The sequence below is a fragment of the Giraffa tippelskirchi genome, chromosome 13 (assembly GCF_054371585.1).
Source record: "Giraffa tippelskirchi isolate mGirTip1 chromosome 13, T2T-mGirTip1v1.2.pri, whole genome shotgun sequence".
NCBI classification, from domain to species: Eukaryota; Metazoa; Chordata; class Mammalia; order Artiodactyla; family Giraffidae; genus Giraffa; species Giraffa tippelskirchi.
Window position 1 is genome coordinate 7,483,836 of NC_137287.1, and position 26,250 is coordinate 7,510,085.

General features: G+C 52.4%; 1 protein-coding gene and 1 non-coding gene across 47 annotated transcripts in view; one reads left to right on the plus strand and one right to left on the minus strand.

Moving 5' to 3' along the window:
* The window catches only part of CUX1 (cut like homeobox 1), a 349,540-nt gene that overhangs the window by 313,950 nt on the left and 9,340 nt on the right, over positions 1 to 26,250 (plus strand). For 38 of the 46 annotated variants that reach the window (XM_081557723.1, XM_081557752.1, XM_081557724.1 and 35 more), the window contains 2 exons: positions 2,822 to 3,086; positions 9,288 to 12,909. The exons of 5 other annotated variants lie outside the window; for them this stretch is intronic. In XM_081557723.1, the coding sequence (XP_081413849.1) occupies positions 2,822 to 3,086; positions 9,288 to 9,990 (968 nt within the window). In that variant the 3' untranslated portion in view covers positions 9,991 to 12,909. Of the gene's footprint in view, positions 1 to 2,821; positions 3,087 to 9,287; positions 12,910 to 26,250 lie in introns of those variants that run through there. 3 more of the 46 variants (XM_081557739.1, XM_081557717.1, XM_081557733.1) reach the window with 1 other exon arrangement.
* Positions 4,499 to 4,569, minus strand: TRNAC-GCA (transfer RNA cysteine (anticodon GCA)). The gene has a single exon. It is a non-coding gene; the product is annotated as a tRNA-Cys (tRNA).

The following is a 26,250-nucleotide window of genomic DNA, read 5'->3' on the forward strand; positions in this document are numbered from 1 at the left end:
CTCAGAGAGGAGCAGACGAAGCACAGACAGCCCTGGCAGAGCAGATAACTCAAAATCCAGGAATCACCCCCATTTACCTTGCAACCCACTCTGCACACCCCCAGGTGACAGTCGCATCCGAGCCCCTGAGCCTGTTCTCAGCCGGCTCCCCACTGCTGCTCCTAACCCTTATTCCACAGTGAAGACAAATGAACAGTGTGTGTCCTCCCCTCCCCTCCCCCCAGCCGCTGTGGCTCCTGGGGCCAGCTGAAAGATCCCCGAGCTCTGAGCCCTGCTCCAGCTGCTCTGCCACTCCTGGGTCAGGTCCCACCTTCTCCAAGATCTGAAAGTCCTATAGGCTTTCTCAAAGCTCCTTCTCTTCTCCATCCCCCAACTTCTCGCTCACTCCCTGCATTTTTTCAAGACTGTAGCCCATGGGTCACTTCCTTACTCCACACCCACATGCTGCTTCATCCAGGAGAATGTTATGACCCCTCTGACCTGTCCAGCACCCGAGCCTCAAGTAGTTTGACCTCCTCAACCCTCGGTTCCCCAAATTCCATCATCATCCAAAACTGCTCTGCCTCTCAAAGCTTAAATTCAGGTGCCTCCTCACTGATCACGTTCCACTGTCCATCCATCTTTCCACGTTTTTCTGTTCATCCCAGTGACCCTGGATGGCCTCCCGAGCTTGGATAACCCCTCCCAGGCTTCCCCCAAGCAGTGCATCCTCTCCTGCTCTCTCTCCTTCCCCGGACCTCCTGACCCCCACTGGCTGCAGTACTCCATCACGCAGCTCTCCACTCTTCACCCTTCTGCAAACCCCAGCCTGGGGGTAGCACCCTGCCAGTCTTCTTCACAGAGAATCATCCGCGGCACCTGGGGCCCACAGGGGTTGGTGCCACCTCAGCTCCGTCTCTCCCATTTCAGCAGGGTCCTCTGTGCTTCTCCCCACCCCCACCATCCCTCCCCTCCACCCACACCACCGTCTCCCACCCACCTCTCTCCAGGACTCTGTTACCAGCTCTTCAGAGCTGCCTTTCCTCCTGCCTTCGTACTTCATAAAGAAAACCAAGGCCATCAACTCTCCCCACCTCAGTCCCTATAAGTGTGTCTGGATGTCCACCCCCCATTTCCCTCACTCCCGCCCTCTCCTGGACCCATCTCACACACCTCACCTGGAACATCAGCTCTCTGTCTCCTCCCCTCTCAGCTTGGAAACATCAGCTCCCTCTCATCTTTTAAGGCCCACTGTCAACCCTGGATTTCCCCTCTAGAAGCCATCCTGTGTCTCACTTTTCCCTTATAGTTCAGCTTCTTAGGATAGTAACTCCTGCCCACTACCTCCACTTTCTCACCTCCTGTTCACTATTAAACCCACTGCAGTCTGGCTTCTCTCAGAGCTCCGCTGTATCTGCTCACCAAGGTCTCCAGTTTTGCCCTAATCACTCAGGACCAGGACATCCTGGATCCTTGCCGGACTTTGCTTTTTGCAGCACTGACTCGGGGACCCTCTCTCGCCACTCATCCCTTCCTCACCACCATCTCCTGGTTGGCCTCTCGTCTCTCTGCATCCTTCACGGCTGCTTCTTCCTGCTTATCCTCTGCATATGGGTGTTTTCCAGGATTCCTTCTCTGCCCTTCTCTGTCAGTTCATCAAGGTCACTGACTTTACTACAAGTTCTATTCTAGTGGTCCCAGGTTCCTCTCTCTAGCCTAGACCATTCTGAGCTTCACACCTGTCTTTCTAACTGCCTACAGACCATCTTGTTGTGGATGACCCAGAGAGGCCTCAGACTCCACGTTTCCAAGATGACCCCTCATCTTCTCCCTTTAATCTGCTCCTCCCTTGGTACCCAGTCCAGCGAGACCAGCGCCCAGTTCACCTCCCAAGCCTGAGGCCAGGGAACCGTCCCCAGCTCCATCTGCTCTGGCGCCTCACTGAGTCAGTCCCCAAGCCTCATCACTTCTGCCCCTCACAGTGCAACCACCCGTCTGCTTTTCTCCAACCCCGTCACCACTGCCTTCGTCTACATCTCTATCCTCCTTCCCTCCCCACTGAGCATCTTCCTTCCAGTCCTTTCCCCTCTGTCTGTCCTCCAAGCCGCTGCCAGGGCAGCCTTTCAGAAACAGAGAGCTCATCACCTCATTCCTTTATTGAATCTTTGTGTCTCTTCCCACTGCTTTCAAGGTAAAATCCAAACTTGAAGCCTCCCCTGGCCACCCATCTCTCCAGCTTTAGGTCTGACATCTCCACCCCCCCTCCCCCACCCCCACCCCCACATGCATGCACCCACACAACACACTCTGACCATGCTGTTTCATACCTGTGTCTCTGCACACACTAGTCCTGCTTTCTGGAGCAGCCTCCTACCATCTTCTATCTCACTGCCAGTTTTTTCTGGTTAATCCTTCTTTGTCCTTCAAGATTCAGTTCAAACATCATGTCCCCCGGTTGCCTCCCCCATGCCCTCCCCAGGCAGGGCTGAGTACTGCCCCTCAGAGCCCCTCTCTACGGGGTGCCTGTGTGCCCTCCCTTACCACACCTCGCTGGGGTCACCTCTCTATATACTTCTCAGTGTCCCCACTGAACCATGAGTCATGCAGGGACAGACAGGGACCTCCCGTTACAGCAGAGCAGGTCCTTGATGAGTGTGTGTTGGGTTTCAGAACGGTTCTAGTCGAAGTGTTTTGAGATGCTCTCAGAAGAGCAGGGAGCTGCCACGATCCACGCAGAAGTAACCGGGCGTGGATGGTGTGCCGTGGAGCAGGGGTGTTGGGGGGCCTGGGCGGGTCTTCCCACTGGGCCCGCCCCTCAGTCTGACGTCTCTCCCTCCCTCAGCCTACATGAAGAGGCGGCACAGCTCGGTCAGCGACAGCCAGCCCTGCGAGCCCCCGTCCATTGGCATCGACTACAGCCAGGGCGCCAGCCCCCAGCCCCAGCACCAGCTGAAGAAACCCCGAGTAGTGCTGGCCCCCGAAGAGAAAGAAGCTCTGAAACGAGCATATCAGCAAAAGCCATACCCGTCACCAAAAACCATCGAAGAACTCGCCACCCAGCTCAACTTGAAAACCAGCACCGTCATCAACTGGTTCCACAATTACAGGTATGGTCCTGCTCTCGGCCCAGTCAGTCAGAGCTCTGCGAGAACGCACGTCCAGCCCTCAGGAAGAGACCAGCCATTCACTGTGCATGGGAGGGCATTCTAGGGGCTGAGAACTTGGTGTTCAGTCAGTTAGTTGGCTTTTTCTTTTTATTGGCATTTTAAACTCCCAAAGATGGAGAGTCATGCAGGTGGAGACAATCCATGTCTTATGTAACCAGAAAAAGTCTCCTCTCAGTGCTATCATTTAAAAGGTAGAGCGTATGGGTCTTCCCTGGCCGTCCAGTGGTTAAGAATCTGTGCTTTCAGTGCAGGGAGTGCAGGTTCAATTCCTGGTTGGGGAACTAAGATCCCACATGTTATGCAGCATGACCAAAAAAAAAATATATAGTTGAAAAAAAAAGGGAGAGTGTAGTCACTCTTGGTTCCACAATAGTGAGCGCGTATCTAGTGATTTTCTTATGCTTTCTCAAGGTCTTTTATAGTGTTGTTTTCCAAATTAGTTTGATTCATTTTGTAATTAAATAAATGAAGTAGTATAAGACCCTTTCTTTTGGGAAAGTCATGAGTTCTTGAAGATTTATTGAGCATCTACTAGGTTCACAGACACTGAGCTACAGGTTTTAACTAGCACTGTATCACTTGATCCTCACAACTATATAAGATACAGTCTTGTCCACATTTTATAGATGAGAACATAAAGCTCAGAGGGGTTAAATAACTTACCTGAGCAGGGAAGGGCCCGGCGCTCTCCTGTAGAAAAAGGAACAGGGTAAAATGTTTGGATTAGGTAATGGAAATCCACTGACAGGTAATGAATTGTTGATCACCCGTATAACCAAGACTCCTTGCTGCTAGAAACGGAGAATTCTCAGTGGTCTGATCTCCGGAGAATCAGGCCCATTGAATGCCGTGTACATGGCCATCTCAATCACTGGTTCCTGTCAGAACATCATTTTCTCTCAGGCTCAACAGAACTGGGGTAGGTCCTCCTGGTGATACCAAGGTGACAGGTACTTGTGAAAAGCCAGTGTAGGTAAGCAGCAGGCAACAGAAGATCACAGGCAGCCAGGGGCTAGAGGGAGGAGTTGAGTCTCAAAGTGGGCCCTACCTCATCAGATAGGTTCTGCTGGAGTTTCTGACAGGGCCCAATGAAACTTCCAGGTTCTGAACAAATTGGAAAATGCTTAAATATTAGATGGGAGCCAAAATAATACCTTTATCACCAATGAAGGCTATGTTAGCAGATATAGCTTAGTGTGAGAGCCAAATAGACCTGCTGCTGCTGCTTAGTCGATTCAGTCGTGTCTGACTCTGTGCGACCCCATGGACTATACCCTGCCAGGTGCCTCTGTCCATGAGATTCTCCAGGCAAGAGTACTGGAGTGGGTTGCCATGCTCTCCTCCAGGGGATCTTCCCAACCCAGGGATTGAACCTGGGTCTCCTGCATTGCAGGCAGATTCTTTACCACTGAGCCACCAGGGAAGCCCAATAGACCTGCTACCTGACTCTTAAAACCAGGCCAGTTTATCCATCAAGGCAGCACTGGCCCCAGGCAGGCCTCACCATGTGTGGGCTGGCTCCCAAGAAGACAAAGAAAGTACATGAGCTGAGCACAACCAGCTTATTCACGCCTAAATTTACCGATCAGATAAAAACAGAGGCAGAGCGAGGTCAGCAGTTGCAAGAGTGGAGCTCCCTCTACACGGAAGGAAACTTCAAGAGCAGTAAACAAGTACAGTGAAGGCGAGTGAATAGAAACGTGGGCAGAGGTTCCCCAGAGCCTCTCCTTGCCAGGTGTTATGCAATCCTGTTTTCACTTTCCAGACACAGAGGTGCATTTGAATGTGCACTTTCGAGTCTTCTGCAAGTCACATCCAATTTAATGAAGTATCCTAACCCTGGACAGGAGGGCATGAAGCTGTAGATTGCTGAAAATCTGGATAAAGGAGCTGTCAGTCACACAAAACATCTCCAAAGCCTTTTCTCCCCACCCTGCAGGGAGCCACCTTTTTCCCAGACCCCCCTGCAGGCCTCAGTTGAGAGACAGTCACTGCCTCCTGGCCAGGGCACACACTCTCCAGGTTTCCCAGCTGGCCTCCTGACCCCTATGGAAATGCCATCACGTGATGGTCAGCTGGTCATTGTGGAGATGCCTGATTTGAGCATTTAAACAAATCCAACTATAGAGAAGGCAGAGATGGGAAGAAGAGCCATGGAACCTCAAAGCTTAGTCATGAGCTCAGATCCAGACCTAGAGTAGATGGATGCTTAATAAATGCTGTCAAATACACTCCACAACAAAGCAGGCTGGTAAGTCAAGTGGTAGAACCAAGGGCAGAGATCAGTCTCACCTGCAGAGATCTGGATGAATATCCTAGAAGAGGTATGATGTGTGCAGGGTATTGAAAGACCTGAACTAGATAAGTCACATAATAGGTTGAATAAGAAGTGGCATCAGGTCACTAGGAATGGCATAAAGCCCAAAGAACTGAAGTCCCTCGCCTAAGGCCACTCAAAGGAAAAGTGCAGAGATTCTGGCTGAGCCAGCCCTCTCTCCAAGGCTTCAGCTCTTCCCTTAAATGCTCAGGACAGACCAGCTCACCTGGTGGGTCCCACAGCACTTCACACAAGGATGAGCACACAGTAACACTCAGCACACACGCACTGAATGTGTTTAATTCCTAAACAAGAAAGCTTTTTCTTTCTTTTTTTTTTTTTTTTATTGTTTATTTGTTTGGGGCTGGGCTGGGTCTTTGTTGTAGCGCGCAGGCTCTTTGTTGCTGTCTGGGAGCTTTCTCTAGTTGTGGTATGTGGTCTCTAGCGCGCCTGGGCTTCAGTAGTTGTGACATCGGGGGTTGGTTGCCCTACAGCATATGAGATCTTAGTTCCTGGACCAGGGATCAAACCTGTGTCCCCTGCTTTGGCAGGCAGATGCTTAACCACTGGAGCACCAAGGAAATCCCTTCTCTTTTTTTTGTCAATATATTTTTATTACTTGGTACTAAGAATTTTTTTATAAAGATTAGAAATATAGGAAAACCTAAAACCATCTAGTAAAAACAGCTATATTTGACTATATGAAAGCAGAAAATGAAAGGATTCAAGATATCACAAAGTCCCAAAACAAACACCACAGACTGGGAAAAAGTAAATATTTTACAATACATGGAATAAAGTGTTCCTTTGTCCATTTTTATAGGAATTGATTTTTAAAATCCTACTGAACAATTAGTAAAGAATATGAATAGGCATTTCATAGAAAAAGAGATGGATACTGCTAATATATGAAAAAATGATCAATTAGATAGAAAAAATGATCAATAGTTTAGAAATCTAAAAGAAAAACAACATTCTACTTTTTTGTTACCACTTGGCAAAACTTTGAAAGTGTCCCAGTATCTGGTGAAAATGCAGAAAGGGGGCAGAAATATAGTATTTGTAGGGGAGTGAATTATTACTAATAATTTAGAAAGTGATTTTGCAGTTTCTATTAAATAAGCACAGATCTTTTGGCCCGGCCATCTCACTTTTGAGATTTTTATCCTAGAGAAATAATACACCAATTGTTAAGGACCTGTGGTCAAGAAGGCAGTTTCTTAGGTTCTTTCTGCAGGAGTTAAACAGAAGTTGATTTCATTTTTTCTGCACCACTCGAACCCTTAGAGAGTAAATTCTTGGGGTTGATTTTTACCCCCATCAAAATATAAACAAAACTTTACTTCCTCTTCTCCTTTTACCCTAAGGCCATCAGAAGTATTCTAAGGTGACCATTTACCCAGGAACACCAGAACAGCATAGCCCAGGACACCTGGTCTCCTGGAAAACAGGTCCACCCAGCAGAAACTCTTCCAAGCCCTAAAAGCCACAGCATCCTGTCAGCCTTGCATGACTTGTCTGAAAACCAGATTTGCTTCTGGGACCTAGTCTTTCTAGACCAGAAGATAATCTTCCTCACAGACACAGAGACTAATCTAGGCTGAGAAGGATGACGCCTCTTATCTGCTAAGCATGTAACATGTGCCAGGCCCTGAGCCAAGAGCTTTATAGATGTTATTTCATACTTCCTCCCACCTGCAGTCGAATTCAGCGCTGCCAGCCCCGTTTTTCACTTCATACGTGTAAACGTTTAAACATCATAAATGTCAGTCTAGCCGGTGAGGGTCACAGCCTCGATCCCAGGTCTTGGATATGAAGTTGTCCCTCCCGCTCCCTCAGCCCTTCTGTCTCAGCCTTAGCACTTATAACAAGGACTTTGTCATTCAAAAGGCAGCTGGGTGGTAAAAATAGAAAAATAGTTGCTTTTTTTTTTTTTTGGTCTACTTTGTGTCCTGTATTTAATATTTCATCATGGTGGTCCAGTGGTTAAGACTCTGTCCTGCCACTGCAAGGGGGCATGGGTTCTGTCCCTGATTGGGAAACTAAGATCCCACATGCCATGTGGCGTAACCAAAAAAAAAAGAAAATGACAATAAAAAAAACCCAACATTTAGTCATAACATCTCTGCAAGGAAGACACTATTCTCCATACTTTTCTGATAAGAAAACTGAAGCATAGAAAGCTTAAGGAACTTGTCCAAGTTTTGTAGCTAGTAATGACAAGCCAGATTTCAAACCGTTTGCCTGGTTCCAAAAAGCCTGTGCTCCATTCTGGGCCAGGCTGCCCCAGGGACTTCCAGTTAGTCCATGATGGACCTGTGGCCTGGATCAGCCCAAACCCTTAGCTGCCCATCTAGCCTCCCCCACTCCCCAGCCAGGGTGGAATGGGATTGAGTGTTCACCCCAGTGGGCATTTTTTAGCTGTCAAGGGGCTTGAAATCCAGCAAAGTGCAGGTTCATCCTCCTAGCAAAGTGCCCAGGGATCTGTTGATGGGAATTACCATTACACAGGCTCCCAAAGTAGCCCGCAGGAAAGAGCAAAGTCTTCCGTTACCTCCTGGGAACTTCTGGGGGGGCATCAGGACCTCCCCCTGCAGCTTTGGCTCAGGGATCATCTTCAGGACAAGGGTCAAAGTTAACCCTACGTATGGAGCAAAAAACTTTGTAGCAGATAACCATGACCTGACTTGTGATATATTAGACTAAACTATAGCCGGATTCTCCCTGGCTCCAACCTCCCTACATCCAGCACAGGACCTGGCATACCATGGCTTCTCAAAAAATGTCACCTTTATTGAGGTATACACACTGCAGAAAATATCTTCATACATGCCTAACCCAGGGCTTTCTGCAGGCCCAGTTTCTGTAAGACACTGGACTTGGTGCTAATTTCCCTGAAGATGCTGTTCCACTAACAATTGGCTCATGATCAGAGGTATTTAGGAAGAAACACCTAGAGAGACTTCTGATTGAACCCAGTACTGTAAGCACGATAGGGAGAGAAATTCTGACACAAAACAAAAGATTTAACAAAAGCCCTTTCATGACATCACCAAGGGCTCCAAAACAGAGAAGGCCTGGGCCCCTCTGTAGCTGTTTCCTTTGGACCTAACAAAGTAGTGAAGCACACTTTCCATTATAGGCTGAACTCAGCTTAATTAAAACATGGTGGATGTGTTGGAGCACTATTTGGCCTCCCTCCTGATTGATCAAAAGTGACCCTTCCCTGGTCTTCTTTTAGAGGAGGGAATAACTTGAAATTTAATCACACAAATCAATAGAATCCCACCTCAACCTTGACCAGAGACTCTGACCTGTGGCTCAGAGCTGGACACTGAAGATTTTTACTTTGGGCACCATCTAATAATTGGTTCTCTCTCAGGAGGTCCAGAGGGGGAGGCAGTGGTTACCATTCATACTTCATCTCCTTGTATGAATTCATTCGGCCTATCACTGTACACCAAGCACCAATGCTAGGTGTGGGTGTGCAAAGAATGGGACCTTGCCATGCGATTAATGTTGGCAGTCCATCCTAGTGAAGAGGGGACTGGCATTCCAACCAAAGGACAGGTTACTCAGAGGCCCTGAGTCTGGGAAACTTTCAGCTGGGAAGGTTGCTGGCTCCTGGCTGGGGAGGATGGGGTGGCTGTAAAGAGGGGCTCCACTCTGGGGGCCGCAGGAGGCTGAGCGGCTGTCAGGCCGGTGGGAGTGAGATGTCGGGCAGTGGGCGGAGATGGCAGGAGCCCTGGGCCGCTAGGGAAGGGACAAAGGGCACCCATGCACAGAGGTCCCCTGACGGCGCCCCCACTGCTTGTGTCTCGTAGGTCTCGGATCCGCAGAGAACTGTTCATTGAGGAGATACAGGCCGGGAGCCAGGGCCAGGCCGGGGCCAGCGATTCGCCGTCGGCCCGGAGCGGCCGGGCCGCGCCCAGCTCGGAGGGCGACAGCTGCGACGGCGTGGAGGCCGCCGAAGGCCCGGGCGCCGCGGACGCCGAAGAGTCGGGCGGCCCTGCGGCCGCCGCCAAGTCTCAGGGAGGGCCGGCCGAGGCGGCCGCGGCCCCGGAGGAGCGGGAAGAGGCGCCGCGGCCGGCAGAGAAGGCAGAGCCGCCGCCCTCGGGGACCCCGGTCCCGGACGCCGCCGCCGACGAGGGCCGGCCCCGGGCGCCGCCGCCGCCGCCACCCCCCGAGGGTCCCGCGGACGGCCCAGGGCCCGTGCCAAACCCCGCCGCCGCCGCCGCGCCCGCGGCCGGGGAGGACGCCGCTACCTCAGCCGCCCCGCCGGGCGAGGGCCCCTGCCGGGCCCGGGACGGCGCCGACAGGAGTTCCGCTTTGCCAAGCACCAGCGCGCCCGCGGCCGCCCGCAGGCCCAGCTCACTGCAGAGCCTCTTCGGCCTCCCGGAGGCGGCGGGCGCCAGGGACTCGCGAGACAACCCCTTGAGGAAGAAGAAGGCCGCGAACTTGAACAGCATAATCCACCGCCTGGAGAAGGCCGCCAGCCGCGAGGAGCCCATCGAATGGGAGTTCTGAGAGGGCGCCGCCCGCCCGCCCGTCACGCTGCGCCGGGCCGAGTCGGGCCGGGCCGGGCCAAGCCTGACCGGGCCGGGCCGAGTCTGGCCGAGCTGGGCCGAGTGGAACCGAGTCTGGCCGAGCTGGGTCGAACCGGGCCGGGCAGAGGGGCGGGCGCCGACTCCGCGGCCGGGACCGTGTTGCGCACTTAACCGCCCTGCGGGCCACAGGGCAAAATCGCCATAGGCCAAGGTGCATATAGAAAACAAAGGAGCATTAAGCCCAATCTATGTCGTGTTTTCAAGGAAGAAAACGGAAATGTGTAGTCGAGCTTTTTTGTACCCTGAAGTGTTTTTTTTATTGCCCTAAGTGATTTCCACAGGTTCTGGAATAACTCTTACAGCTTTGCCTTGCGCCCTCCTCTTTTCGTGTGGGCTTTAAAAAAAAAAAATCAAACCCACATATTAAAAGGGGGCTTTTTATCTGCCATCTAATGGCTTCAGAGCGATAATACACTATTATCTTCTTAAACCAGGAAAAAAGGGGAGGGGGGGATTTTTCAGAAAAAAATTTAAAAAAGAAAGTTTTTGTAGCTGTTCAGTTGCCACTAAGAGATTGCACAGTCAAACCGACTCTAAACACACTAGTTTGGATTCCTAAGTATTTTCAAGTAAAGAATCTTCTCCTTTGAAACTTTGAATTAAAGTAAAACACATTTACTCCACATATTTTTTAACAAGAAAAGTCACATCAGGAAAATATCTGATTTTGTGGTAGCTGACGTAGTGTTTTCTTGTACGTGAATAGAATCCTGACATGTAGTGCACATTGATCCATAGCTTTAACTGACTCTGGGCTTTTGCTGACCAGGGTTTGTTTAATACACTCCATTCTAGGCCAAATCAGGACAAAAAGAAAAGATCCGAATCTAGGTATTTTATAATCTGCTTTTTAACCTCTAACCGCAGAGCACGCTGATCAGACCTCATATCTTGGAGGTGTAGGAGACAAGTTAGAACTGTAGCATGTACCCGTTCATTTTGTTTAATTTATGGTGTCTTAACGTCTGTGTTAGTGCGTCTTGCACATGTGCGAGCGTTGAAAGAAAGGAGGAAAGTGTAGGCCGCGAAGGTCACCGCAGGCAGATCTGGGGCCCCTCGGGGCCCCTCGCCCCTCGTAGGCAGCAGTCTTTCCGTGACACAGAAGGCACCGCACCTCACACCACTCTCCCGGGCGCCTGATGGACTGAGCCCCACCAGGGGACGCCACTCCCTGGGCCTGGGCAGGGCTCGTGCGTGCGCCCAAGCACACGCATAACTCTCTCTCTGTCTCTCTATCTCTCCCTTTCTTCCCACCACAAGCACTGATGACTGTTGACGTCGTGGGAAGCCTCCTTCCTTCCCTGCAGAAGAGAGAACGTGGCAGTCTGGGCTCCGCCCCCACCCCCGTAGTCACACCAAAATGTTGATGCTGTTCACTTCCAGACCAGATCATTGGCCCTCCATTCATTTTGCCTCTTGGAACATTCTTTTTATGCACAGTTTAGGGCAGTCTAAGTACAAATCAAGTCTAACTTGTCTCTGATTCCTCCTGTCGTCTATGTGTATATGCGTGAGAACAGAGGTGGATGAAAGTGTGGGTGTGTGCGTGTGTGCAATTTTATACGTCTGTGTATTTTCTTAAGTACCTGTGCACACATAGAGTGCATTACTGCCACCTTTTTTCAATAAGCTGTTTTATCAGTTATGGCTTCTACAAGTTTGCTAATTTAGACTCCTTTATTGCCATATCTTTAAACTAACAATAGATGATTTCGGTATATATATATATTTTTTTTTGCTTATTTATAGGTGCTGTATTTTATTATCTGATTGTTAGGAAGGGATGAAAGGGGCAAATATTCTTTAGAGGGATAGACTGCCGGCAGTATTGGGTATAATTTACAAGATGTAGTTGTCATACTGTATATTACTGATTGAAACCTTTTTGACCGTATTGTGTATCATTGAAACCTTTGTCTTAGGTCAACATCTTTGGATGACATTTTAATGGTGCATTCATTATTTCTTAAGTTTAATTAATATTACCTTTTTTTGATTTGGGGGGTGGGAGGGAGTTCTAATTTTAAAGGTATGCTCCCGCTATTACACCTCAGTGTGCTTGTATTAATTAACTTGTAGGACTTTGACTGTAAGATGTGAAACCACATTTCTTGCATGATGTTTTAGAAATTATGTATTTCATTTACAGTCCTTTAACCTGCAACTGCAGCACTTAGTTCAAGTTTTTCACAAATTTAAGAGTCACTACACTAAAGACAATGCCTTTTCATGAAGAAGAAGTTTGCAGAAGGCTCTAGGAGGCTGGGAGGCAGGCCGTTTGTCTTTTGATGGTTTCATATCATTCTGAATTTGAAATCTGGTTCAGTGAGCAGAGAATTCAACACGGAGGAGCTTAAGGGGAAAATGGGTTCCCATCTGGCTGAATCCAGGTGCGTTGAGAAGAGGGCGTTTGCATCCGTGACCCTCAGGACAGTGAGTAGCAGAGCCCCTGACAGTACTGTGGTGTCCTCCACAAAAACCTCGAGGAGGAATTTTGTCATCACGTGATGAGTCTCCAAATACCCGACTTTCAATAGAATGAAAAGCAGGGCGTTAACAGGGAACGCCAGGGTAGTGTTTTCGCTTTAAAGGCATGACTGTTATTTACTAAGGTGTTAAATCGAGGAAACTGATAAAGTATAAATCTGTCCATCCTCGTGGCCAAATAGTAACGTCTAAAAAGCCACTTTGGCTCTTCCAGGCAATTTAGTCATTTTTGTTGGTTTTGTTTCTTTTTTTAAAACTAGGTTATTGTTGATTTCCATTCTGTCTTTTTTTTGCCAGACTTACATCTGGGTGCTCGATACAATCAGTTGGTTAAATTTTGCTTGCAGTTCCATGTTTGTATTCTTTCTCTATTTATTTTTTTTTTAAATTGCGATCCTAATCCTATGATCTCTTGTGTTTAAGCTGTCACTGTAATACTTTTAAGAGCTGCCACTAAATAACAGAAACCTGGGGAGGGGGTATCCTCCTTCTCTTTGCGCCCCTCAGTCTGAGTCCAAGGGTTGATCTTTCATCTTGATAAGCAATATTTAAGTGCCTTGAACAGCATCCCCTCCGTGGGCTTTACCTTCCGCTGGCTAGCGTTCCAAGCAGTAGCTCCCACAGGCAGCCGACCTCTTCCTCTTTCCGCTCCATCAGTTTAAAAAGCTGATTTGTACCTCTCCCCTGGGGAAAACGGTTCCGTAGAAAACACTAACACTTAATTACAAGCTCTATTATACCATTTTAAATGGCTTCTTTTTGTTAATTGGAGGCAGTGTTCATAACTTAAGGTTTTTGCCATTACTTAGCTGGCTAAGTGGAGGCTCCGCATACAATCAGTGTTCAAGTTCAGCCTCTTGACCCTTGGTTCCTGCCCACATTCTCTTGTGGTGTCTGAGGTAGAAGGGGTGTGGCTTCACTCCTGCCTCCTGGCTCCCAGACAAGGCCTCTTCTCTTGAACTTCTGGATAAGTCTTATGATTTCTGTCTAGCAGGTTGCCCTTCTTTAGGAAGGATTACCACAGCCATCTAACTCCAACTCGGTTTTCCTCGGAGCTTACCTGCCCAAAGAACATCGCGACACAAGGTGGCTTGTGGTCAGCAGACTGGAGAGGCATCTCCAGAATCTGCCAGGATCCTGACTTGTGTGACTACTCTCAAGTCATGGCCACTGTGTCTGGGCCAGTGACCAAGGCAGAAGGATAAGAGTGCATGGCCTCCCTGGGACAGTTTCCCTGTACTTCCAAAGCACAAATGCCTCCCTGCTCATCTCTCTCCCTCCCGTGGGCATCTTTGTGTCTCCCTACTTAAAAGCCAGATGTGCTTTTTGGTGGTCCAGACCCAGAGTGCAACAGACCTTTGGGTTAGGTGTTCCTCTGTGCTCCCTCTGGCTGTGAGATACCCTCCCAGGCTGCCCTCAGCCCCAGGAGGAATGAGACATCCAAATGCCTCCGTACCCAGGGCCGCCACAGCCCTGTGAGCAGACCAAGCAGAGGGCAGGTTGTACGCAAGCTCTGGCGTCCGCTACTGACCCTAAGATCACCCAGCAGTCATGCCCTAAGAGGTTGGAACGAGAGTCGCTGGACAGCTCTGTCCGCAGGCAGGTGCCTTCCTCCTAAAGTTGGCCTGGATTTCTTTTTTCTCCCTGAACTTATGTCCTGTCATGCACGGGTGATTGTTGAATTCTGTTGACTTTCTATGCAATGTTCTTCATTCCTCTGATGCTGGGAAAACAAACCTCCCTGAAAACAGCAGAGGAGCCAGCGGGAGCAACACTCCCGTCCTTCTGGGATGAACCCACAGTGAAACGGTGTTGGTGATTTCCTAGATCTTGAGCTGGGGGACAACAGCCTTTGCCTTAAATGCACCATGGCAGATGCCTCTCGACAGGCCTATAAAAACCAGAGTCTGCCCTGAGCCGTCCCAGGCCGCTCCCCTCTGAGGCCAGTAAGCCAGCTGCTCAGGGGAGATGGAGCCAGGCAAGGTCCTGGTGAGTGCGGTGGGCGGGCAGCCGCTCCCCGTCAGGCTGCAGGTTGGCTCCCTCCCTGGATGTCCCCCCTCCTGTGTCATCACACTCATTTGTCCCCTTCTACCTCACTAACCACGCTCCCACTGGACCTCACCCCACACCCCTGAGAACCGCGAGGCAAGTGGGATCCGGGAAGAGAAGCATGGGGTCCATGAGTGTAGCTTGGCCTGGTGGGCAGGCGGCTTCCCTCTTGTGAGCACAACCGGGACAGACAGCTGAGCTCTGCGAGGCACAGGGATCCTCCTCTTGGCTTCCACCTGCTCCTGAAGCACTCACAGCTGTTTCCTCTGCAGGCAGGGGCGGCCTCAGGCCCCACAGGGCCTTGTCTCTGGCCTGCCTGCGCACTCTGCCCATTGTCGCTCAGCTGTTAAGATCGATCACAGCTGCTTCCCTCGCCCCGGGCTGCCCCTCCACGGCCACGTGAGGACACTTCCCCAGGATTCCCACCTGGCACTGGGGAGCTCTGTTGTCTCTGGCACCGGGAAGTTATCATCTCAGCCCTTCTATGAGGTCTCCGTGGGAAGCATCCCAAGGACAGGAAAGGATTTGGCCTTCCCCGACCCACACGCCCAGCCTTCAGGCATGTGACCCTTTCTTCCCCAAAGAATAGGCCAGTTTCCACGCTGTGCTGAAGAAAACCAGCTCCCAGGGCTGCTGGTTGGGTGTGGGTCCACCCAGTCTGGTGGCCAAAGTGTTCTCTTGGTGGAAGGAGTTTGGACACACTTACTGGGAAAAACTCACATTTAGAAATCCGCCCCCCTCCCTGGTGCCGCAGTGTCTTTGTGCCTTGATGGTGTTAGGGGAGCCTTCGTGAACCCCAAGGCAGAGCTCCTGCCCTAAGTGGCCAGGTGGTAGCCTGGGACTCCCAACGCAGTGTACATCTATTATCTATTTCCCAGTGCAGTGAATGTCAGTCTGGCCAGCACACCTGCTTGCTAAGAGGATGGTCCAATTTGACAATGTTACTCCCATTCAGATTCCATTCTGCCTTTTGGCAGACGAAAACCACCAGGAAAAGAAGGGAAAGGAAGTTGCCAGTTAAAGTTCCCAAAAGATCAAGGCTGTGAGATGCTTAGAGATGTACAGAAAACTGAGGCCAGGGCACTTGGGGAGGTGGGTGGTGCAGATGGAGGCAGCAGAGGCAGGAGTGTGGGGAGCGAGGAGCTGAGCATAAAATGAGCCCTGCCCAGAGCCTGCCGTTCCCCAACAGCCTGGGAGCCTGGGAAGAAGATGGAAATGTAGTTGCCCCGCCCCACCCCACCATCAGTCCCCTTACAGGAACTGTCCCTGCCTGCCCAGGCCTTGCCACCGCCCTTCCATCACCACCTCCCCTCCAAAGAGACTGTGTCCATGCCGTCAGTGGCATACTCCCCATTTTCATTTTTGGATGAAGTGACATTTAGCTTTAACGAGACATTTCCAAAGCGCCTCGTCTCCTCCAAAATGCTAACTTTAAAAGTTGGGCATCGTAGGTGAAGAACCTTTTAAAAAAAAAAGGCTAGTGAAAGACATTAGGCTAGGCATAAATGTGCACTTCCCCATCCTTGCTATTAAACATTTAAAATACCTTTGAGTTGCTTTTCATGGATCATTATAGCCTATCCAATAATGTAAAGAAGTAAAGTCTGTTACTGTAATTCCCGTAGTGTTTAGGCTCTCATTTCTACCACAAAATATGCTGTATGCTATGTATCAAGCTTTCTGTGAACAGAAAGGAAAGGTGCCTTATATTCCAAAGTTGTGGCTACACCCCTGTGGACAGTAATCAGAAGCACAGTATATACAGAAGCATTGGGACTTCCGTTGGTGAAACCAGATACCAGTCAGCAAGATGGATTGGAGTGGCACGGGGCTCCTTTTGTTTTCTTGTTCCCTTTTTTTTTTCCCCCTCCGTTTTCGTTTCCTTTTTTTTCTTTCTTTTTTATGTTCTCATAGCTTGCTTTAAACAGAAAGCACTTAAATAGATGACTATGTGTAAAAAGCTCTGTGCAATAGAAATCATTTTCCTTCATTTTTAAGAGAACGTATTGCACACCAAATGAACTCAAAGTAAGCTTTAGACCAGGACGATTCAGGTTGTGGAGGAGCAGGATGAGTTTGTTCACTGTAGTTCCGTTTTGTTCGTGAACTGAAGGGAAAACGGGCCTCCCCAGCACTGCCTCCCCCCTGCCCCGCAACCCCATCTCAGCCTGCCTCTTGCTGACCACCATGCTAGTCACGCAGGGCCCACGGGCACCCACCAGAACCTCTGGCTGGGGCAGCAGGGCGGGTGGAGGGGGCTGTGGCTCGGCAGCTGAGAACCCTCCCCAGTGATTGTGTGACCACAGGCGTCCCTCCCAGCACTTCACCTTTTTCTTGTTGAGATGGATCGACTGCTACTGACCCCCCCCCCCACCTCCCTGCAGCGTGCGTGAGGATAATTATAAAAGGATATTTCTTTGAGAAAAAAAATTGTTTAAAAAAATATTTCTATTCTCTCCTATTTATTATTAGGTTAATCCTTTAAGTACTTATCAGGAGTGTATTGTTATTTTGTGTCATTGTTGTTACCATAAATGCTTCTGACTTTCACTCCAGCCTTTGCTGTCTTCTTGCCTCCCTCCCTCCCTCCCCGGCCCCCAGAGACCCAAAGGGTCTTAGGGATATGATCGGAGGGCAGATGGGGTGCTTCTCTGAATCAGCTGTCTCTCTCCAGAGTAGCCACTCAAAAACTGGTGGTCTCCATCACGTCTCAAAACGAGAGAGTTGATCAAAACAATCTCCCAATGTTAAGGAAGCGCCGGGGTTTGAAGTTTGCTCGTGTGAGGAGCTGTAGAGGAGACTTAGAAAAGGCAAAGCTCGGTTCCCCCAAAGCCTCCTAGAGCCTCTGGTCAGACTTCTGGGTTCATGACGGTTCAGGAGCCCTGGGGCAGGGCGGGCGCGGAGGCCTGGTCGAGCCTGACTTCGGGTGAGAGAGGTCTCTGGCAAGGCTCACTGGGCTGACAAGTTTCCGTTGGCTTTTGTTACAGTTGTTGTTGTTTTCCTTGCCTACAAAGTTGGTCAAAACCATCTTGCGGAGCAACCGTGTTCTTCTGTCTGGCTGTGGCTTAAGGACCCACTCCAGGGGAGGGGGGGGAACCCCTTTCCCCCTTCGGGTGGTTAAGTGCGGAGGAAGCATGGACCAGGCGCACAGCCTTCTGTGGCTAGAAGCACAGCCAGCAAGACACCCAGTGGCTTGCTCATCGGGTGTTGGGGTGGCGGAGGCTGAGGCTGGGCGCTGCCTGCCACCCCGAGGTGGGGCTCCCAGAGGGCCTGCCGACCCCCGACTCGCTCTCCGTGTCACCTTTTCCCTCCTCTGACATCGTCTGGGGTCCTGATTCTGTCCTTTGAAAGCCCTCTGATGAAACGTCCCCATCCCTCCCCCTACAAGGGTTTCCATTTCCCCCAAGTCGTCTATGCATTTCTCTCTCTCTCTCTCACCGTTTTCTGCCTCGTTCCTAGAGAAAACGGGCATCTCATGTCCCACCCTCTGAGACCCCCCTTTCAGAAAATGCTGTGCATTTTGGAGACGTGAGGATTTCATCCAAAATTTTGAAAGCATTTGCGGACAGCTCATTAGAAAATAAAAATGGGAAAAAGCAAAACGAAAAGGCGGTGTCCCCCCACGTCCCTTTCCACTGAGTAAGACCTAGCTCTTTGCGATTGTGCAATAAACTACTTGCCGTGAGAGCAGGTGGCCACGCTCCTGCCCAGACTACTAACTAACACAGCACAGGACAGCCGGCCTTGCGGGGGCCTCTTCCAGACACCTCCTAGTAAGCCCAGCTCCCCACCACCACCACCACGACTGTGTCTTGTGGTGTCTTACATTTTAGCAGTATTTTATATTTTCTGTAACGCACTAAGTCTTAGATGTTTTTAGAGCTCATTTGTTCATACAATCACAGACTTTTTTTTTTTAATCCTCACAATGACCCAATTGACCAAAAAAAAAAAAAAGCATCATTTTTGTACAAATAGCTTTGAGAAAAGCCTCTGTTGTGTTGCTGTGACCCATCTCCAGTAACATTTTATTTCTTGCTATTTGTTCTCGACGCGAGAAGTCAAAAGTCGATCCGCCTGGCATGGGGGTGGGGGAGGCACCCGTCGTCCCTTCTGTCCTTCGTTAGCCATACGATGTTTGTTCTCAGCACTGTACAACGGTCCCTATATGATATGGAGAAGCAATATCACTGTATGAAACTCACACCATGTATTATTATTATTCACTAGCACCCTAGGTGTGATAATTGAAGTAAATATCTTTTATACAAACACAAGAATGTGTGGGTTGTTTTTATTTAAAGGGCTCTGGCCTGAGGAGGAGCAGCAAACACTTTTCATTCTGGGTCCAAAGGGCACCTCAAGCACTGCCTTCCTCCCATGCTTCCTCGGGCATGTGGCGTCGGGGCCGGGGGTCAGCAGAAACCTGGGTAGGATGCGCGGGGGATCTGGGGACCAGCTGGCCCCACTGTCCACGGGTCTCCCTCTCGGTACGCATGAGGCCCTGCGTCCCCGCTGGCTTCTTGACACCTTTGGAGCCCTGGCCCTCCCAGCACTGGCTTCCTTGTCTGTGAAACAGGGCCGCCACCACGTGTCTCACAGGCTTGTGAAGACCAGAAAGGGCGGCCGACCACGCTGGGTGTGGCCCTGGGGTGATGGATTGCCTCAGCCTGTGCCCGGCCAGCCGCCCAGCCTCCGCCTGCGGGTCTGAGGGGTATGGGGGCGTCTCTCGCTTTGTTCCCTAACCCCTGTGATGTGGAGAAGGACAAGCTCAGGGCGCCTGTGAGTGCAGGCAAGTGAGTGAGGGGAGGAAGGAGGGAACGGTGTCTCGTGGGCTTCTGGAAAGATCGGGCTCCTGAGAAAGGGCCTCTCCAGCCAGCACTCTGGGCTGGAGGCGGGAGAGCCCTGCCGTTGGCGGCCAGGTGGTCCATAGGCTTGTGACCAAGGATGATTCTCGTCTCGGGACCTTGAGGGTTGGAAGAGAACCGCCATCCTCCCCAACCTGTGACTGGTGGGCTGGGGAGGAGTGCATTTGTTGCTTGTGCCTTGATCTGTGCGTTTCAGAATGTGAAGTTCCCACTGGTGATGCAGAAGCGTGAGCTAAACTAGATTCAATGCGCCCTCCACAGGAGACCCCGGAACAGGGAAAGCCTCCCACCAGAGCTGGGCCCTCCTGAGCCTACCTCCTCCATCACCCGGATGTGGAAGTATCTAGAGCTGCCCCCAAATGTCTGCCCATCTCCCACCATGGGACAAATTACGTAAAACCAGTAAGGCTCTCCCAGTTTGGCACTGAAAAAACCTAACTGCAATCATTTCCTGTTTGCTAGTTTCTGTTTCCCCTACTTTTAAAAAATCCTTTAAATTAAAACATAAAATGTAAAAAAAAAAAGGAAAGCACTTAACACAAAGTCTTTTTACCCAGAAGCTCTCCCTGCTCTTGCAGTGAGATTTAATTAAGCAGAACTGCAATTGCACGTGGTTTTGTAGCTCCGACTCCTGTCTTCGTAAACAGCCAGCACCAGAGGCAGAGAAACAAGCACGATTTGATGTGCCGACTGCAGTCGGGCGCTCTCCCCACGCAAGCAGTGTTCAGCCTCCCTGTGCACAGCTTTTCTCCTTTCTCTCTGGTTAAGTGGATCTGAACAAAATACCTTATGTGATGCACTGGGGAATGGCAGGTTTATACCGCGTAAGGCGACACGGTGATATTATTAATGTGCGTGACTCATCCACAGCTTGTGTTTTAAAGGGCTTTCGTGTGGCAGCCTTGGGGTGTGTTGCTACCTCCTCCACGGCTCTATATGTTGGCTTTGCGGGGGGCGGGGGGGGCATGCATTTTGTGGGTCTGCACGCGGGGAGCCAGGGTAAGAACACAGAGGACTGGGGAGAACTGTTGTGACGTCTGTGGGGACTTGCAAAAGGGCTAGCAGATTCCAGCCTGGTGTGGCCTTGAAGTGGGAGGAGGCGTTTGTGATGGACAGGCAGCGAGGACACCCAAATGGAGGGGCAGCACGTGCCCAGAAGCAGGGCGACAATGTGGCGGGTCAGTGGAGCAGGAAGCCGCGGTGCTGGGGTAGGGTGTAAGTGAGGGGAGGCGTTTGGAGGGGGGGGTGACCATACCGTTGGTAAGAACAAAGCCAGGTCTGGAGGTGTCTCACCAGGTGATGCTTTTTCTATGAATAACATCAAGAAGGAATTCAGATGTCACTGAGAGTGTCTGCACCCATGCTGGGAGTGACAGGGCCCCAGCCAGGGAGGAAGTACCCCAACCCCACTGGAGGCTCCCAGCAAGTAAACACCCACTGGTGGGGGTGCAGGGTCGCCCTGGGGCTCCGCTCTGGCAGATCTGCAGGCAGGCCCAACGCCAGGGCACGGCCTATAGGGGCCCGGGTGAGGCCTGAGCCTGATCCTGAGCCTGAGCGGTGGGTCCAGCCGAGGCCAGCTGACCCAGCCAGGCTCCCGCCACCTCTGCCCCCTGGGAGACCGTGCAGCCTGGGGACCCCTGTGCAGGCTCCCACTGAGTCCCTAGGGAGGACACAGTGCTTCTCTACCAGGCCAGATCCTCCAGTGCACCAAGGGCTCACCGCAGGCCACTGCTCTGGGCGCTGGGGTCACAGCCAGGGACAAACAAGGAGCTGTCCTCCAGTGGGCGAGGAAGACGACAGACATAATGAATGAATGAATCATTCTGCCACTTAGACGGTGATTAAGTGTTACGGGAAAGAAACAAGGCAAGGGGACAGGAAGGATACGTGGTGGGGTTAAAGTTTTAAATAGGTAGTCAAGGACTTCCCGGGGCTTCCCAGGTGGTGCTAGTGGTAAAGAACCCACCTGCCAATGCAGGTAGACATAAGAGACGTGGGTTCGATCCCTGGGGTGGGAAGATCCCATAGAGGAGGGCATGGCAACCCATTCCAGCATTCTTGCCTGGAGAATCCCATGGATTCTGGTGGGCTACAGTACACAGGGTTACAAAGAGAGAGACACAACTAACTCAACTTGACACACACACACACACACACACACACACACACACACACACACACACACACACACACACAGGGACTTCCCTGGTGGTCCAATGGCTCAGAATCCACAACCACCCCGATGCAGGGGACCTGGGTTCAATCCCTGGTCAGGGAACTAGATTTCATGTGCCACAACTCAGAATTTGCCTGCTGCATCTAAGACCCGGTGCAGTCACATAAATAAATAAGTTTTTTAAATAAATAAATATGCAGTCAGGATAGGCCTCACTAAGAAGGTAACGTGCAGACAGTCTTGACAGAGGCAAGGGGATGAACCATGCAGACGCCCAAGGAAAGAACGTTTCAGGCAGAGGGCGCAGCAAGTGCAAAGGTTCTGTGGCCCAGAAACGTGCCTGGAAACCAGTACAGCTGGAGCAGAGTGACCAACAGGAGGGACGGGAGGCAACGAGCTCAGAGAGGCAAGGGGGAGGCGCGGCAGGTGCTGCCTGGTGGGGCTCTGCTTGGTGCTACACCGAGGGACGCGGCGGCCGGTGGGGTTAAAAGAGAGGGTGGTCTGGTCTCACTGTTTAAAAGGCTCTCCGGCTCTTGCTACATTACTAGGTTCTAAGGGTGAGGGTGAGGGAAAGCAGGGGCTGCCGCCACAGTCCAGGTGGGAGGTGGTGACTCGGACTGGGTGGGAGCAGTGGTGAAACCGACTGGATTCTGGATCTGTATGGAAGGGAAAGCCAAAAACAGGCCATGAGACAGAGGAGCTTTCAGGAGGGATAGAGAAGAGCAGGGAGGGCCTCAGGGGTTTGGTCTGAGCCACTGAAGCATGGCCTTGCCTCTGCTCCTCTCAGCCCTGAGGACACTGCCTCCTGAGGCCGTGTGACTGGGGCTTCTGCTGGGGTGGAGCAGGTTGAGGGGGTGGGGAAGTCAGGCTTCAGTTTGGACCTGTCAAGTCTGAAATACCATTGGAGGATGAGCCAAGCAGAGGATGAGCCCAGGAAAAGGAGTGCACCGGAGATGTACGTGCATTGGAGGGCCATTGGCTTATACATGTCACCAGAGGTGGCCAGAGTGAATGAGAGCCGAGAGAAAGGCACGCCAGGGCAGCACCCTGGGTGCAGCAGTGTTGGGAGCTTAGAGGGGAGGAGGACCAGCAAAGGAAACCAAGAAGGAGCGGCCAGCGGGGGCAGGAGGCCCGGGATGGTGCCCTGGGAGCAAGTGCTGATGAGTCAGTAAGATGAGGGCTGAGAAATGAGGACAGAGCGAGGTGCAAGGTCATCGGTGACCTTGGTGAGGACCACTGGCGTAGGGGGTGTCCAGGTCTGACGGGGAAGGTTTAAGGAGGTGGACGCTTGAGTCTAGGCAGCTTCTTTAGGGAGTTTTGCTGAAAGGAGCCGTGGAGTCAGAGAAGGGCGAGGGCGGTGCATTTCAGATGGGAGAAGAAAGTGCTTGTGAGCTTGTGGAAAGAAGCAAGGGCTGCAGGACACGGAGAAGACCTGCTGGGGAACACCCTGGCCACAGAGCCAGGTGCGGGCATCTCAGGCACTGTCTCTGGCCGCCTGTGGGGCACAGAGCGGGGAGGGAGTGGGTGTGCTGGCAGCTGAGTGCCCCTCGGAGCCCTCCAGGCAGAGAGACAATGCTGAGCCCCCTAGAGCTCCCGCCTGGCTCGCCTGTGACTGAATAAAGGGGTCCCCCACCTTCAGGAAAGCCCCTGATGTGATGCCCCCAGGCCTTGCCCCCCCCCCCGACTCAGATTGGGATAAGTTTCTGCCTTTGATCGTCCTGCCGTCGTCATAGTCACTCTGCTTTCTTTCTCCCCTCTGTGAAATGCACGCCCTAGAAGGCCTTCCCGGATTCTCCCCGGGCAAGGTCCATGAACCTTGATAAGGGGAGGGGGGCCGTGTTGGGCCTGCTTGACATGCGCAAAACATTTCAGAGGTGAAGGGTTCTCTCTCCACACATCCCCGTCCCCCTGTCCCCTCCAAGACCCACCCTCTCCTCCGAGCAGCACATACTCTGTCCTGCAGCATCCTCCTGATGACCCCCTGTCTCGAGCACGCCCCATCCCCATCTGGTGTCCGTCTGGAGTGGACTTGTCCCCATGTCCCCCCTCTGCACCCCTGCTACCCCTCACTCCACTACCACCCTGACCAAACTCTCCAGCCTTTCTTGAGACACCAGTGACCCCTCCTTACTCACGGATGGTCCCTATTCAACTTGAGGCCATTACACACTCCTGACCTCGCCCTGCTTCCTGCTACCTCCTCTCTGGGACATTTCCAGGACACCCCAGAAAATGTCTACATCCCCAGAAGTCCTGTGCAGATGTTCTCCAGACCCCTGGATGTCTCCCCAACCTGCATCTCCAGCCTCAGACCCCTGGGTCCCACTTCCCACCACGTGCATCCCCCTAGCTGTTCCACTAAGTGCTTCAGGCTTGCCAGAACCCAACTATACAGCCACTCGCCCCTTCCCCGTTTGGGGGGGCAGTTCTAGGCACGGGCCTACCCTCGTGGGTTCTCTGCGACAGTGGGGATCACGGGTCTTTCCAGGACCTGCTATTGCCGTGCTGCAGGGCCAGAATTCAAGCCCAGGCCTGCCAGACTCCAGCTCAGGACCCTCCCTTGACACCAAGTGGCCACTCAGTGACATGATCCCAAAACCTCAGTCTGCATGTTCCCACCCCCAGCGGAGGAGACGGAAGGAAGGGAGGGGTGGCAGGTCTCCCGCTGCCCCCCAGGTCCCTCTAGTAGCCCTGCCCCATCACCTCCGCCACCCCGCCTTTGCCCAGCTTCTTCCCTGTGCCTCCCGGGCAGTCACCTCCACGCCTGCCAGAATGGCCCTCGGCTTCACCCAGAGATACTTCTTGGGGGACAGCCACCCACAACACTCAGCCTTGCACCCCCAGAGGTCTCCTCGGTGGCTCACCTAGTGTCCAGGAGTGTAGGCAACAGTGGCCATGGCCTGGTGCCCACTGGCCGGGGGGACCGCGCAGGACAGAGGGCTTGCTGTCAGGGACCTCCGCGGGTACATACCAGCGTGCCCACCCCTAGGGCACCAGACAGGGGCACACGTGCAAATGCCCCCTGCCCACGGATGGCTCCTGGAACTGCAAGTCGCTCCTCCCCCAGACCTGGCTGAGGGATCATCTCACCGGCATTTTGTCCAACCTTCTGGCCGCGCTTGGGTCCCCTCGGGACCGCTTGGTGCACACCTCCTGGGCCTGGACACCAGGCTGCCTCACAGGCTCCCCAGCCTCCGCCTTGTCCTTTCTGCCCCTCGGGGTGGGCGGCTGCCCACCTGAGCCCTCTCTGGGCTCCCCACTCTCCTACTCATCCCCAGGGGTCTGTCCGCCCGGCGCCATTTTTGGATGTGCTCCTGTTTGTGGCCGTCCCTCTGGACACCCAGCACCCAGAACCGAACCTGTTCCCTCCCTCAGTCCAAGCCCTTCACCACTAACCCTGCTGCCCTCTGCCTACACCTCACCACGGCTCCTGTCCACCTCCCTCCTAAGTGTATGCAATGCTCACCAAGGCCTCCTTGTGCAGCCCAGGGGTGCTGCATTTTGGGGGTCTCTGTGGGCTCTGCAGGCTGAAGGCCAGGCCCTAAACCTGCCCCCACAGCCTTCCCTCCACGCCCCAGCCCTGCCCTCAGGTGTGGCCTCTTTCCCGGCCCCATCTCAGACTCCTCACGTCAGGCAGCACCACCTACCCGCCAGGTGAAGAGGGAGCCCAGTGGTGACGTACGGGACAGGTCCCCTCGGGGCCTGAATCCTGGCGTGGGGAGGGCCTCATCACGGCGAGGGGTGCACGCCCTGGGGGTCTGGTCCCAGGCCGGGAAGCCTTGGTAGTTCCGTCTGTAAAATCATCGTATCCGACCAATCGGACTGTGGTGAGATGTGTCAAAGAGCTTGGTGTGTAGCCGGCACCCAAGAGATGGAGCAGGTGCGGGTGAAGCTGGCCGGCGAGCAGGCCGCACAGTGAGGGGTGTCTCTGCCCACGAGGGCCCAGGCCCTTCTCCAGGCCCTGCCTGCAGCCCGAGGCCTTGGGACATTTCTGGGGCCATACTGCCCCCTGGTGGCCATACAGCCTACCCTGAAAGGCCTCCGGCCTAGGCTACCATCCCTGCGGCAAGAGCAGGGTTTGTTCTTTTATAAATGAGGCCCAGAGAGGGCAGGTCGCTGGTAGGCCCAGAGAAGTAGGGTTGCCCTTGTTGCAGTTGTTCAGTCACTCAGTTGTGTCCGACTCTGCGACCCCGTGGACTGCAGCACGCCAGGCTTCCCTGTCCTTCACTCTCGCTCACAGCTTGCTCAAACTCATGTCCATCAAGTCGGTGATGCCATCCAACCCTCTCCTCCTCTGACACCCCCTTCTCCTCCTGCCTTCAGTCTTGCCCAACATCAGGGTCTTTTCCAATGAGTCGGCTGTACGCATCAGGGGGCCCAAGTACTGGAGCTTCAGCTTCAGCATCAGTCCTTCCGATGAGTATTCAGGACCGATTTCCTCCAACCCAGGTCTGCCCTCTCCCTGGGCCACTGCTGTCCTCCCTGCTGATGGGCAGCTGAAGGCACCCACGGGGAGACTCATCAATGCCTCCCACCCTCCCAGAGCGCAGGGAAGTCTCCACACAGAACTATGTGGGATTTGCTTTATTGTAAAGACGAC